The 16,155-nt window shown below is 45.1% G+C and overlaps 1 protein-coding gene across 1 annotated transcript in view; it reads right to left on the bottom strand.

Moving 5' to 3' along the window:
• EFNB2 (ephrin-B2) overlaps positions 1-16,155 on the bottom strand; it is a 46,315-nt gene that overhangs the window by 13,052 nt on the left and 17,108 nt on the right. Inside the window, exon 2 of the mRNA XM_010831467.1 lies at positions 7,078-7,361. Within this exon, the coding sequence (XP_010829769.1) occupies positions 7,078-7,361 (284 nt within the window). The remainder of the gene's footprint in view (positions 1-7,077; positions 7,362-16,155) is intronic.

Genomic DNA, 16,155 nt, shown 5'->3' with positions numbered 1-16,155 from the left:
TGAAGCTAGCCATCACTGTGATTATGCTTAGTCGCTCAGTTGTGTCTGACTCTTTGGGACTGTAGCCCACCAGGCTCCTCTGTTCATGGGGATTCTCCAGGCAAAAATACTGGAGTGGGTAGCCATTCCCTTCTCCAAAGATCTTCCCAACCCAGGGATGGAACCCGGGTCTCCTGCATTGCAGGCAGATTCTTTACCATCTGAGCCACCAGGGAAGCCTGAGGGTAGTTGCACATTTACGCAACACAGGCCAGCACCTCTGGTCCGACACGTCTGATCCAAGCACAGAGGTCTCTGGGTATCTGTGGTGAGCACCCCTGCTTGGGTCTCTGGGTATCCATGCCTGCTACTGCTATGCATGCACTCTGTATGTACATACGCTCTCTCTGCTGTCACTGTGTATGTGACACGTGTGTCCCGGTATGTAGGACGCTCTGGCTTTAGACTGTCTTTCCTCTCCATCTGTACGCAGGTATGTGCCTGACAACCCCGAGGAGCACTGTCACCATCTAACGATGCTGGTCCAAGGGGCTGAAAGCCCTGGTCTCAGTTTCGCCCCTGACACTGCAGGGCCGTGTGAACTGCACTAAACCACACACACGTCCTAAGTTTCTGTTTTCTCACGGTGATCAAAATTCCTGTCACCTGTGTTTTGAGACTGCACAGTGACAGAGTGTGTGAGGCCATCACACTTTCTTGTAAGTGATCAAACACCAGAGCCTGAGATTTCAATCAGGAACAAACCCGGGACTCTTAAGAATGATATAAATAAGTTCTTGCCAAGTAATCTTTTCATGTCTGTCTAATGCCTCCTGGCTATTTCTTGAAGTACTTTATTTTGCTTTAAATTTTGATTTTCATGATAAATATTTAAAGGCTATTAAGAAAGAAATGCGTCCTCATGCTTCCACAGAGTCTCCAGGACTGTTCAATTATTTACAAGTCTAAGTAAACTTTGCAAAAGCTATAAATACAGGTGTTAGGGAAATGAAGATGTAATTTATGAAACAGTAAAGGCAGCTTTATTCTGAGCAATTCCTAAATAATTCTTTTTTTCCAAGGAATTGCCTTCACTCCTCATGTATTCTTATTTTACACGAGAGGCTTTTAGTCTCTCCCCATTGCTTTAAGGACCAGAGTCATCTTGTCCGTTCATAGGTTATTTTGGGAAAAAGGAATGGTGCTCAGAGGACAATCTCTGTCTAGCTTTAAATAAGATAAGCTGTCACTACCGCCTAGGTGACGCCATTGAACATGAACAGAGTCTCAACCTACAATAGCCTAATCCTCCTAAATCCCAAGAGATACGGGATAAATACCCCAATGGCCATGACTCCATCAGACCTGCAAGCCAGGCATTTCCCAGCACAAGCTCCAATGAAGCAGAAGTTGAGATTTTATTCCTGAAATTATAAAGAATTTAAGCTTTATTCATATTAAATTGAACAAGGAGTCTTACTGATGTACTCCGCGAGAGTGCATCCAATACGGTCATAAAAGGATTTTATGTTACGCTAAAAATAACAGAAACGATGCTCTCATGGTCAGACCATGACCATGTGAAAGGAAGTATGGTCTCAGTTCGTCTCAGTGATGAGGCAACCGTGATGACTATGTTTTCTCTAGAAGAACATGTATACCACGTTGGGATGCTGTGGAAATGATCAATAAATACAGTATCTCCTTTGTGTAACAGGGAATAGAGAAACGGACCTGGCAAGGCTGGTGAGATGCTAAGTGGGAGATGATTATACGTGTAGAAGACCCCGCCCAGTCTGTCTCTTTTGGGTCTTACAGAGGATCTGCTAACAAGCTTGGGCAATTCCTCCGACACAAAGATCCATAAATGCATGTTTCTCAGTAAGGAAAGCCCAAGGACAAAAGAACTTTTATAACACTCCAAGAAGACAAAAAAGAGGGAAGGTCTTATAATTAAGTTATGCAGCATTACTGAAACTTGTAAAGTCTCTGGAGTTTCATTTTGTGGATGGTTTTTCAAATAAATGACACTTTTGGAGTGCATCCTCCCCGTCTGCCAGCTCACAGGAGCGCACAGGCTTGCCTTTAATCTCCTGCCTCTCACATCCCTCCGCCCCCTGCCTCTCCCCTAGAGACCCCCAGCTGTGCTTACTTGGGGGCCCGCCATGGTAAGCACTTCACATACAGCACCCCACTTAAAGGCACATCATCCCCAGCTGACAGACAGGGGCCTGAGGCAGGGACTGGTTCAGTTCCTTGTTGAGGGGCATTCGAGAACCCAGCTGTGCCTGATTCCCAAGCTCCCAACTGGGTTTTCCCAGGTGGCTCAGTGGTCAAGAACCCACCTGCCAAGGCAGGAGATGCAGGTTCAATCCCTGGATTGGGAGGATCCCCCAGGAGAAGAAAATGGCAACCCACTCCAGTATCCTTGCCTGGAGAATCCAATAGACAGAGGAGCCTGGGGGGCTACAGTCCACAGGGTTGCAAAGAGTCGACGAGCATTCTATGATGAAGCCAATCAGTTCAGTTCAGTCGCTCAGTCGTGTCCAACTCTTTGCGACCCCGTGGACTGCTGCACACCAGTCTATGAAGCCAGGAGTTCTAAGTTAAAAATAAAAATGCATTTAATTATTGAGTTTATATGCAAGGTAATTCTATACCAGGTATCAGACATAAATCCTTACCCCAAAGTCGGATAAGTGACAGGCTCATACTGTCATACTCTTGAACTTGATAATGTTCCGTGAGGGAAATACAGCTTTTGCCACCTTTATCATGTAAATAACTCATCAACTAAAGCCCATAATCAACTGCAGAGACCACACATATATTCTAAAATAAATCTATGTGTAGAAGGACATCTGAAACTTCCCATAATGATTTTGCTAGGGAAAGGGCTTATAGTACATTCAGCATATTTTATTTTTCGTTTATGTATATGTATCCTTAATCTTTTGGCCACACCACTCAGCAGGGAGGATCTTAGTTTCCCGACCAGGGATCGAACCTGCACCCCCTCCACTGGCAGCCTGAAATCTAACCACTGGACCACCAGGGAAGTCTCTATTCAGTATATTTAGTGCCACTTGCTACACTTACTCCCAGAAATAAGGAAACCCAAAACCAAAAAGAAAAACAAAAAGGAAAACACTCCACAAAAATACAGGAATGGAATCTGCTGTTCTGTTTTGATTCTTTAAGAATGGTGTTTCCTTATATTTGTGTGCAAACATTTTAATTTATTTTGCAATTTTGCTCAGAAGTGGAGCTTATGCCTAAAAAATAGCAAAGCTGACTGAGGAGCTTTCCAATTTTATATGCTCTGATAACATTAAAAAAAAATTGTTTTGGAGAATGAAACCCATGATGGGCCTATGAAATGGTGACTCATTCAAATTCATTCAGCGTTTCTCAAGGAAGACTTTCCCGAGGGGTGGCTTTCTGAAGGACCACTGTGCACACAGCAGGGTGGAGTTACAGAACAGCATTTAATCAATCAAACAATCGTTAGAAATGATGCCTTTTAAACTGTTCCACAATCCACATCTTGGCTATGGGTTTGCAGTAAAAGAACGTACCAGCCACTCAAGGGTAAATTGGGAGGTGCCCTGGGCGGATGGTGTTCCTCCTAACAGCTGGGCTGTAGGCATGGTTCACTTAAAAATTATCCACACAAGGGCATTCATTGTCACTGTCTATGACTCACAGGGTTTTGGTAGTGTGATGAAAACCTCTTTGCAGGTATTTTGCAAGATTTTACGCTGTGGCTGGCTGACCAACCCAAGGGACCTTCCTGAGGGTTAATACTGCAAAGGGCCTCCACACCAAAACTGCTGATTCATTCAGCTCTGAATTATTAATCCCCCCCCCCTTTTTTTTAACTTTTCAAATCCTTCAGCCATTTATTTATTCTTCTCTTTTCATGAATAACTATTGATAAAAAATAAAAACAAATACATAAATAAATAACTCTTAAGCACCAACTATGCAGCCCATACCATGCTTAGGTCTAGAAATATCCTGGTTAACAAGCCCACAAAAGCTGAATCTCTGCTGTGGAAGGCACAGATAATACAAAGTGAAAGTGTTAGTCGCTCACTCATGTCCGACTCTTTGCAACCCCACGGACTGTAGCCCCCCAGGCTGCTCTGTGGGATTTCCCAGGCAAGAATACTGAAGTGGGGTGCCATTCCCTTTTTCAGGGGATCTTCCTGACCCAGGGATTGAATCCCAGTTTTCTGCATTGCAGGCAGATTCTTTACCATCTGAGTCACCAGGGAAGCCCCAGAGATAATGCAAGTGAGTTATTTAACGATTCCAAAGAAATCAGTGACAATGACTCCCAATTTGATATTTGGAAGCAAGCAAATCCTTCTGGGTTATCACTTCTAGAAAGAAACTGGAAACCAAGCATAAATTTGACACAAATAAGGCTGAGGACACAGTTAGGAATGCTTGCCTAGTATTCACTGGAGTGTTTTTCTGAGACTGGGCTTCCTTTGACAATGGGTCACTTCAGAACAGAGAGTTATTTTATAAACTTTTTTAAAAAATGTAAAGATATGATAAAAAAAAAAACCTGTAGCTTATATAAAATGTTTGTCTTTGAGGCAATTAAGAATCAGAATATAATGAAAAACAGACCAAACGGCTGCAATATCCTCACCTTTGGAAGATTTAAGATTAGGAGATTTTATTATGCAAATTAAACCCAAGGTTAATGACTGGCCCAGGTCACTGGAAAAAGTCAGTTCTCAACATGAGGAAAACCCGTATATATAATTTTGCCCCACGCCAAAGCAAACAATCATCTAGGAGAAAAACTAATTAGGTGAACACCATTGTCATGTCCTTTCTTAGGGGAGCTCAGCGGATACTTGGTAGGTTTAAAAATACATTCCCAATTAAAAGTTAATATTGACTTCTAAAACTTAAAAAAAGTGTGATGCCTGTGTTATAAACCTGTTAATACTACAAATCAGTGTCTTTAAAGAGTTTACGGTGGCTCCTGTCCATTCGATTGGAGAAGAGCCACCCTGACAAGAGACTAGACGTACGCATCCAGCCATAAATGGTTTGGAACTGGAGACTTGCACCGTTAGCTGGAATAAGAACAATAAAATAATAAAAGCCGTTTCTTACAGAAGACATCAAAATTCAAAGAAATAAAGTAACTTCTCATTAAGTTTAGGCAGCAGGACTAGAACCCAGGTCTCAGGGCTCCTGGCATCAGTTCACCTAGGGAACGACCCAACACCAATTGCAATTCGGTCCCCTGGCAACTGGGACTGTTCCTCTCTGGGGGTTGTGAACAACTGCTCCAATTCAGTCCCCTGGCAACTGGGACTGTCCCTCTCTGGGGGTTGTGAACAACTGCTCCAAGTGTCACTTCTGTTCTTCCTACCCACGGAAAGAAACCAGGATACAGTAATGATGCTGACTGGACTAATACTCTTAGTTATGAAGGTGCCTACTAGCTGGATGCAAGGATTTGGAGTTAAACTCATGTAATATACATTGTCGGGCTTCCTGATGGCTCAGAGGTAAAGAATCCGCCTGCAGTACAGGAGACCCAGGTTCCATCCCTGGGTCAGGAAGGTCCCTGGGAAAAAGAAGCAGCAACCCACTCCAATATTCCTGCCTGGCAAATTCCATGGACAGAGGAGCCTGGAGAGCTATAGTTCATGGGGTCGCAAAAGAGTCAGACATGACTTAGAGACTAAACGACAAGAAATCTTATTTTAAAAAGTCTTTTTTTTTTTTTTTAAAGACACTGATGGACTTCCAAAAGCTTAAGATTTCCATTTATTTTACCTAATGACTATTTTACATTTTCAAAGATTTCCCTCTTATTTCATACATATTACCACCCCATCTGCTTGTCCCATCCCTCAGAAACACTTTTCCTTCCATTGTATGATCACTCTGCTTTTAAATCTGTAATTCACCACTTTCCCTTTTTCTTTGTTACTTATTCTCCCTAAGCCACTCTCTGCATTATGCTGGTTTAAAAATAGGCTTTCCGTCGCTGTGGCATTTCAGGTTCACGGCAAAGGACAAGGATTAGACGGTTATGACCGTCTGTGTTTTAATTACTAATGACTGTAATAAAAAAACAGAAAACAATACATTATTGAGTACTTCATATGTAGTCAATGAATTGTTGATTTTACAGTTTCTCAAGAGCAGCCAAGAGAGTTTCAGTCTGATCCCCCAGAGACGGTCTCCCAGCAGGCAGCAGCTCAGCGCCCCTGACAAAGTGGAGCCCAGCATGACGACTGAGTGGAGACTCCCAAAGAAACCGAGGAAAACGGCTGTGCTGCTTGCCTGATGTGTCAGCTGTCCTGGGCACCCAGACTGGGCGCTGACATACCCCAGGCCTGGAACAACCTAACTCCTGTACCTACTAGGCACAGCCTGCCTCACTGGATTTCACAGCCTCAGGAGTGAACAGCAGGAGCTCAGATAGACCCCAAGAGGTACACAGGATGTGTCAAATTAATTATATGGGGAGAAAAAAAAGAAATTCATTGAAAAAACCTAACTTCATTCTTATTCTTCCAAAGCCGGTTTCAGCCTGCCCATGTATGACAGTGGTTGCCTGGAGCGCCCATCCTTTGACCTGCACGCTCCCTGAGGAATGGATACCATTTTATCATCTTGCTCACTGCTGAAGCCTTAGCACTGATGCACAGTTTCTGGCACAGAGTAAACACGAAATGAATGGATGGATGGATGGATGGATGGATGGATGAAGATAAAAGTCATCGCATAAGATTCACCTATCAAAATCTCACCAATGTTTCTTAAAAATGGTTTTGTCAGTAGAGATGCTGAGTATATTCAAATATATCCACTTATTTCAATGCTACAAAAATTCTAGGAGGCTCTTTCTCTTTAGGTATTTATATTAATGCGTATTACTAGTACAGGGTCCTTCATTCAATTAAGGCTTCTTTAAAAAAAAATGAACAATTTTCAGCAAAGATTCCCACCAAATTATTTGCCACAGTAATAATTTTAAGGAAACAAAAATGGATACAAACCTATTTAGCTTATCCTAATTTCTATAAAATACATGAATAGAATTATACTTACATATAATGTAATAATCTCTGTTCTTCTGAAATTCTAGACCCCAGAGGTTAGGGCTGAATTCTTGGAACTTGATAGTGAACTTTACATCTTGATCTGGTCTGGCACAGTTGAGAAGAGGGGTGTTTTCCTTCTTAATAGTGCATCTGTCTGCTTGGTCTTTGTCCACCATATAAACTTTATAATATTCATACTGGCCAACAGTTTTAGAGTCCACCTTGGGGCAAATAATATCCAATTTGTCTCCTATCTGTGGGTATAGTACCAGTCCTTGTCCAGGTAGAAATCTACAAGCATAAAAGAAAAGGTACCATTGAGTTTATTTTAAAAAATTAACCGTGTTAATGATAATGACAGTATAGTCAGACAACATCAAGAATTCCAAACTGCAATTTCATAGTTCCACACTTTTATTCATCAACAGTATCTGAGTTCACTTTGCCGACAAAAGTCCGTATAGTCAAAGCTATAGCTTTTCCAGTAGTCATGTCCGGATGTGAGAGTTGGACCATAAAGAAGACTGAGTGATGAAGAACTGATGCTTTCAAACTGTGCTGCTGGAGAAGGCTCTTGAGAGTCCTTTGGACAGCAAGGAGATCCAACCAGTCCATCCTAAAGGAAATCAACCCTGAATATCATTGGAAAGACTGATGCTGAAGCTCCAATACTTAGGCCACCTGATGCAGAGAGCAGACTCATTGGAAAAGACCCTGATGCTGGGAAAGATTGAGGGTAGGAGAAAAAGGGGATGACAGAGGATGAGATGGTTGGATGGCATCACTGGCTCAATGGACATGAGTTTGAGTAAACTCCGGGAGATGGTGATGGACACGGAGGCCTGGCGTGCACAGAGAGTGGGACACCACTGAGCGACAACTGCCTGAGTTCAGATCAGCAGGGGATGCATGTATTTAGGAACTAAGCTTTAAAGAAAAAAGAAAGAAACAGAAAGAAACCACACGCTTATCTTTGCGCAGTAGGATCAAGTCGCCCTGCTGATAGTCCTTTCCCACCCCCTCACTTGTAACATCTCAGTGCTCCTTTGTGTGGCTTCACAATGCCTTTTCCTTGATGGTGAGTCAGACCTTCCCACTTGTTTGTTATTTTTTAACCATTGGCAGCCTCCGTTTATTGGGCACGCCACAGAAAGACGCCTCAATTCCAGGGGATGGTGGATGCAACTAAGACTTTGTTGTCCTGCTAGCTTCCATTTGCTGTTGATGCTAATTAACAGACAAGTTTCATCAAGAATGTTTCAAATTACTTATCATAATTAGTCAGTCACTGATCAAACAATGGCTCCTTTATTACCCTGAACAAAAGGAACGTCTTACAAACCCATAAAAAGTTAACCAGAAATAATTAGTTGGAGGATTGATTCAGCTGCAAGATGAAAAGTCCCCAGCTCAGGAGGACAGCGTCTACCGTCCTGGCCCCACAAACCATTTTCCCCCTCCCTTGAGACATATTTGCTTCAATTAATTCTTAGGTGCAGATCTTTAGAACCCAAACTCCTGATACACTATCCCCACGATGCTTACCGCTAACAGCCTCCCTCCTCCCCATTCTTTCTTCCCAGCCCTGCTGCTGAAAGGTCTTTCCTATCAGGGAGCTCCTCTGAGAACCTGAAACAAGGGCTTCTCAGTGAACATCCTTCTACAAGTGCTAACATTAAAAACACACTTAGGAAGCCCATCTCATTCCTTTCAAGGAAACCAAGCCTGCAGGCTCATTCAAGTACTAAAGTCTGAGAACAAAGCGTCATGTCTGATGCAACGTTTACTGAACCAGGGAAGGCCACCAGCCATGACCATGAATGGGACGTAATTCACTGAGAGAGAGAGAGAGAAACCAGGGGGAATGGGGCGTCCCCAATTTCAAACCGATACTGAAGGAACAGATGATGATGTGTGCTAATGAGCGGTATGAGTTTTTCTGAAACGTGCACGAGGTTGATTATAGCGCATCACAGAACAAAAACTAGATAGCAGAACTAGGTAGCAGATTTATGTGAAAAATCAATATTCCTGTGTCAGAAAAAAAAAAAAGGCAAGTTGCACACGATGGCTTGTCACTTTTCCCCAGGATGTGCCTTTCTACAATCCCAAAGAGAGGGTGGCCCCCTTTCTTTCTTATATTGTCTTAACTGAGATTCCTAAAGCAGGGATACATGACACTTTTTTTAAGTTAGGAAAGAAAGAACAGTGGATGAGAACCACCTGACAAAAATCTTTCCTTGAAGCAGAACTCAGAATGAATGACAAGTCTCAGACAACCATGCTGTGCACCCTTGAAGAATTCTCTAGAACTGTTGCAAATGTAGAGCACCACTGCGTAGGAGCTTCTTGGGGAACCTCTGGGCCATTTCTGCAGTTTTCTGGAAAGCTGCTTGGAAAACTGGACTCCAGAGGACAACAGGCCTCCGGCGCTCTCTCTCCACCCCGAGGGTCAGTGGTCCCCGTCTTTTCTGTGGCTAAAACCCGGCTCTGGCTTCTGGTGGACAGACTGAAGGGCAGAATCTGAACGTCTGAGGCTTTTTTAGTCTTTTCTAAGTGATGCTGCCGCGGTTGGGAAGTGGGGGCAGGGAGACTGACAGTCCATACACATGAGATACAGCGAGTGTTAATGCTGCTCACCTTCCGACACATCATTTTCCTCATGTCTTATCCCTGGACCTTCTTAGGAAATCTTCACTGCATCTGAGAACCAAGGGGGGGGACTCCTGCCTGGGGTTTCCCACCCCTCTCCAAACACCTTCTCCCCTAAACGTGTTCCGAGAGCAGCCGGCACACCGTGGGCACCTGTGTTAGCTGGAGTGAAATCTGTAGCCTGGATGCCCAGACCTGCCTCCTTTCAGCTCTGACCTCCACGCTGAGCGACCTTCACCCTGGACCACCAGGCTCCGGACCTCAGGATCCTGAGACAGACAGACCCATGCTCTTGCCCATCCACTCAGTTCCTTTAAGACATCAGGCCCATCCCCACCCGAAAGCCATGTATCATCTCTGCACATCTCCACGCTCTCCCACATCACGCCTACGTCTCAGGTTTGGCTCACCATGCTCTTTCTTCATTCAAGATGCTACCCAGATCCTGTTTCCCTCACGAAGATTTTTTTTTTCCTGTATAACCAAAGACTCGCTGGTGGTTCCCTCTCCGCCCCCGTGAGCCCCTCCTCGTGACTCTCTCTTCACTCACCAAATCCAAGTTCCAGTTTCTGCTGGAGCTGATGGGGTGAAGTCAAGAACACAGGACACATGAACTGGTTTAGCTACAAGCATCTCCATGTTTCAGACCAGATTCTCAGGAGGTACTGATTATATTGGCTAAGTCGCTTTAGTCGTGTCCGACTCTTTGTGATCCCATGTAGCCCGCCAGGCTCCTCTGTCCATGGGATTCTCTGGGCAAGAATACTGGAGTGGGTTGCCTTTTCCTTCTCCAGGGCATCTTCCTGACCCAGGGATCAAATCCTCATCTCTCACGTCTCCTGCATTGGCAGGCTGGTAATGGTCAATGACAGGGGAGCCATGTCTGGGGAGGAGTTAACCCAGGGGATGCTTTTTGAGAGGGAGGAATCTCAACTGCAATAAGCATATTGGATGCACTTACAAAAAGTAAATCCTGATGAAACCCACTATTCCTAATGCTTGCAAAAGCATCAATTCACTTTTCAGAAGGCATTGTGGCAGAAAGTCAGGCAAGGATTTGCTCCTTCACTCTGAAAACTGGTTTCAAGGGTTCGTAAAAAAAATTATTCCTTCTTTAAATCCATACAACAGGACCCGACACTTGAGCACTTTAGAGGTTGATTTTTTTTTACCTACCCTGCTTATTTAACTTATATGCAGAGTACATCATGAGAAACGCTGGGCTGGAAGAAGCACAAGCCGGAATCAAGCTTGCAGGGAGAAATATCAATCACCTCAGATATGCAGATGACACCACCCTTATGGCAGAAAGTGAAGAAGAACTAAAAAGCCTCTTGATGAAAGTAAAAGAGGAGAGTGAAAAAGTTGGCTTAAAGCTCAACATTCGGAAAACGAAGATCATGGCATCTGGTCCCATCACTTCATGGGAAATGATGGGGAAACAGTGGAAACAGGGTCAGACTTTATTTCTGGGGGCTCCAAAATCACGGCAGATGGTGACTGCAGCCATGAAATTAAAAGACGCTTACTCCTTGGAAGGAGGATTATGACCTACCTAGATAGCATATTCAAAAGCAGAGACATTACTTTGCCAAAAAAGGTCCGTCTAGTCAAGGCTGTGGTTTTTCCTGTGGTCATGTATGGATGTGAGAGTTGGACTGCGAAGAAGGCTGAGTGCTGAAGAATTGATGCTTTTGAACTGTGGTGTTGGAGAAGACTCTTGAGAGTCCCTTGGACTGCAAGGAGATCCAACCAGTCCATTCTGAAGGAGATCAGCCCTGGGATTTCTCTGGAGGGAATGATGCTGAAGCTGAAACTCCCGTACTTTGGCCACCTCATGCGAAGAGTTGACTCGTTGGAAAAGACTCTGATGCTGGGAGGGATTGGGGGCAAGAGGAGAAGGGGACGACAGAGGATGAGATGGCTGGATGGCATCACCGACTCGATGGACATGAGTCTGAGTGAACTCCAGGAGCTGGTGATGGACAGGGAGGCCTGGCGTGCTGCGATTCATGGGGTAGCAAAGAGTCGGACGTGACTGAGCGACTGAACTGACTGACTGACTATACAGGTATATAGAACAGATATACCAGCGCTCAGCACACTCATTTCTTTAATTGATGAGCGATTAGGGTTTCTCAGTGGACAAATGATTCGGGCTGAATTTCCTGCACACGTTACCACTAAGTGCATTAAGCTCAGAAATTCCTTTGCCTCCCAGGAGACTTCACGGTTGTTGTTTTTTAATTGAGATATAGTTGATTTATGATATTATATTACTTCCAGGTGCAACTACCTTGTGATTCAAAACGTGCATGGTTCTCCTCCATTTACAATTATTATGAAATATTGATTACAGTCCTGTGCTGTACAATGTACCCCTGTAGCTTATTTATTTTATACACAGTGGCTTGTGGCTCTTAATTCTCTGCCCCTCCCACCTTCCTTTGCCCACCCCCCTCAATTAATAACCACTGGTTTGTTCTCCATATCTGTAAACTTTTCTTTTTGGTTACAATCACTAGTTTGGTTTTTAGATTCCACACGTAAGGGATCACAAACTGTACCTGTCTCCGGCTCACTTACTAAGCAGGCAGGATGCCCTTCAGGTCTATCCAAGCACCTTCACTGTCTCTAAGGCAACAGGGAGCAAGCAGAGTCAAGTGAGGGTAACGACCGAGACGCCTGCATCTCCATCAGAGACGCTATGATGACAGAAAGTAGGACCCGGATGTCAGGACTTTACAATCCGGCTTCCTGAGGGCAGGCAGCTCCCAGGTGTGGCTGACAACACAGAGCATCCAAGTGCTAACATCTGGTAGATGCTTAAAGAACCAGCGGCAGCTAAGACACACACAATAAATTTAAGTCAAATCTAGTGCCATGAACTAGCTGCAGATGGCAGGCACGGAAGGGATTCTGAAGAAAGGAGGAGCTGGAGCTGGGATGGGGCTGGGGGAGGTGGGCGGGAGGGTGGTGGTGCTGAGAACCGATCGAACCACCCCAGCAGGTTGCGTCTCTGGACACTCAGGGGCGCTGCAGGTGGAGTTCTGGATTCGTTCTCCCCAGAGTCATGGGTATCGGCAGTTTCCCGCAACCCTTCCCTGGTTACAATGCAAAGCCGTGCGCCACCCCCAGAAGCGAGGCTGCTTTTGAGCACTGACTCTTCCGTAAGTGAGCACTGATCACAGCACCCTCCACCACGGTCTCCAATCAGTCCCCGCACACGGACCTGACACAGACCAGATGAGGACACGCGTGCCGCACTCGAGATGTGACAGGAAAAGCCCCCGCCCTGCACACTTCTCAGCTCTGGCTGCACTGCCTTAAAGCGTAAATCAGGTTTGGGGAAATGCAGCTTTCTCTCAATTGAGCTTTTCATAGAAAAGCCACACAGTTAAAGGCAAATCAAGAGAAAGAAAGTCAATCCACGTGCATGCCTCTGCCCAGGCGTCAGAGACCAGGGTCCGTAGCAGACTGATGGATCCACCTTCGTGTCCATCTCAAGCTGTGTCCAGGGAGCCAAGGACCAAAGGGTGAGGGGAAAAATGGACCAGACGTGCAACTTGTGTTTTCAGTGTAATGTTACAGAGCGATCTGGACAGTTGGTGAGAATCGCAGAATGTGTGTGGGAAGAAAACGGCGTGGATGTCCTGATAGTATCATTCTCGAATGGAAAACAACGTGTCCCATAGGTTAAAGCCCAGGCAGTGACCATAGAGTTCTGTTTTTGAAGCCAGGTCACTTATATTTGCATTTTATCACCTCAAGATTGCTCAGAAATGTTAACAAGTCAGACCACACAGAACATCTGTGCCCTGAACATTTGGTAATAGTACGACACTTGTCTTATTGTTGACTTGGGAATTTTTTTTTTTTTAAAGAATTATTAGGGTGGGGACAACTGGCTAATTTTAAATTACTACACTGACTCTGCCTGTTGTTTAGTCGTTAAGTCGTGTCTGACTCTTTCATGACCCCATGGACTGCAGCCTGCCAGGCTCCTCTGTTCATGGGACTTCCCAGACAGGAATACTGGACTGAGCTGCCTTTTCCTTCTCTGGGGATCTTCCTGACCTGGGAATCTTCCCTACTAAGGGATTGAACCCTCATCTCCTGCATTGGTAGGCAGATTCATTACCACCAAGCTGCCAGGGAAGCCTAGTGACCCTACCTAGTGAATATCAAGCGCAGATTTCCTTCTGTGTGATGAGATCATGTCCATTTCTATAGCCAAAGAAGCCCAGGGGAAAATCCACACGTTTGTAACCCATGCCACAGAGCTGAGGTTGTTGTTGTTCAACCACATCCAAAAAGGAAAAAAAAAAAAAGTGGTTAGGGGTCTTCGTCAATAATATCTACTGGCTTTTGATGGAAAACAAAGAACAAAGAGACTCACACTGTCTCATGTCCTACATAGGAGAGCAGACACAGTGGGTCAGACCCCCTTCAGGGCCAGGGGCTCAGAGTCAGGGCAAGTTACCCTGCTGCCCTCCTGGGAGGGGGAGGCCCGTCTTCCCACCCATCGGGGGGCTCACGGTCAGGATGGCTGCCCAGAGTGTTGGGGCTGTGGTTCTGGGTCTCTCCCTGGAGGGCTTCCGTGGGAAGGCATAGGAGTGGGGTGAGCCGAGCAGAAACGGGGAACTCCTATGGTTTTTCAGTTTTTCCCAATGAATCACTCCCAAGCAAGACAATAAGATATGGTGACTCTGAGCCAAACCCAGGGACAGTATAATGTGGAACAAATGGAAACTCTGAGTAGGGTTTCTGACGTTTCCCTGCCTGAAATTTATTGTGATGATGATTATTTTGGTCGCGCCACACAAGTTGTGGGGTCCAAGCTCCCCAACCAGGGATGGAACCTGTCCCCGCTGCTGTGGAAGCACAATCTTAACCACTGGATCGCCTGGAAAGTCCCTGATATGAAATGCTTTCCTAGTAGGATCTGTTTTTATCTTCTGATTACCTATCAACCTGAATCCAAGTTTTTAAAAGTTATTCACCAAACTAGACTCTTAACACTTCCACGGGGAATACTCTGAATCAATCTAATAACCTAAATTAGACTTTAATGTTTAATAATCTAAATTAGATCTCTAATAATCTCAATTAGATATTTCAACTCCATATTCATCACTGTGGAAACTTTTAAAATAATGCAACCATTATGTGACACAACATTTTTTTTAAAATTTATTTTATGGGAGTAGAGCTGATTAGCATGTGTTGATTTCTGCTGTGCCCTCCTTCCCAGGTGGCTCAGCAGTAAAGAATCCACCCGCAGTGCAGGGAACACAAGTTTGATCCCTGTGTTGGGAAGATTCCCCTGGAGAAGGAAATGGCAACTGACTCCAGTATTCTTGCCTGGAGAACCCCATGACAGGCTACAATCCGTGGGGTTGGGAAGAGTCAGACAGACATCTAATCAACAATTCCTGCTGTGCAGCACAGGACTCAGTGATACATACACAGTACATTCTTTTTCATATTTTTTCCATAAGGTTTGTCATAGGATATTGAATATAGTTCCCTGGTGACACAAATTTCCTTAATGCTTTAATCCACACTAGGATCCCATGCTTGTTTAAAAACCTGGCATAATGCAGTTAAAGCCGAAACTTTCCACTTAGAGGAGTTTAGGGGTCATGACAGATCTGAGTATCACACGTTACCTTCTCCAGTCTGGACCCTTCTGTCGACTAGCATCGCACGCCCAGGTTTCACAGGTACATCAGATGGGGCAATGGCTGCCTGCCTGCCTTCCGAACGAGGCCCGACGGAACAGTGAGGTCCACAGGAGCCAGGAGCTGAGATGCCCAGGGCTGGCTGGTCACGGGCCCACAGTTATTCTCCCCACCCCTCACGGACACCCCGTTTTCCTTGCTTCTCTTTTCTCCCTTTCCCACTCCTCCATTCATGCCTCCATCATAACATACGCCCCTCAGGACAAGCGTGCAAGGACTTCTCACACTTTTCTCTGAGGTTGCCAAAAATATGTAGGTTGAACCTAGAAGGACAGCCAAATCACTGTGGCCCCTTGATGCTCAAAGAGTCTGAAAATACTTGAAATAAGGAGCCCTTGCTCTCCTGAAGGCAACAGCACGTCCAGGTAGATGACTGGAGAACACAGGGAACTGCCATAGTAATAAGGGCAAATTGATACACTGCTGCCAAATGCAAAAACGTCCCGCTGACCCAGAGCAGGAGAGATGGGAATGAAAGGATGCAGACAAGAACGACCAGCTTCTGGGTCCAAACGAATAACCGGGCCAGGCAAACGCCCTCCAGACAGGCATGACCACCGAGCTTCTTGTTTTAAAGTGTGTCAGCTCCGACTTGGAGTCCTCTCTGGGTACTGTGGTACACACACAATTTCAGCATCTCTCTGAGTATCTAATATTTCCACATACTTGTGGCAGGTATCGTCCGGCTG

This window comes from Bison bison, unplaced genomic scaffold, assembly GCF_000754665.1.
Source record: "Bison bison bison isolate TAMUID 2011002044 unplaced genomic scaffold, Bison_UMD1.0 scf7180017864527, whole genome shotgun sequence".
NCBI lineage: Eukaryota > Metazoa > Chordata > Mammalia > Artiodactyla > Bovidae > Bison > Bison bison.
This window is presented reverse-complemented; position numbering and strand designations above follow the sequence as displayed.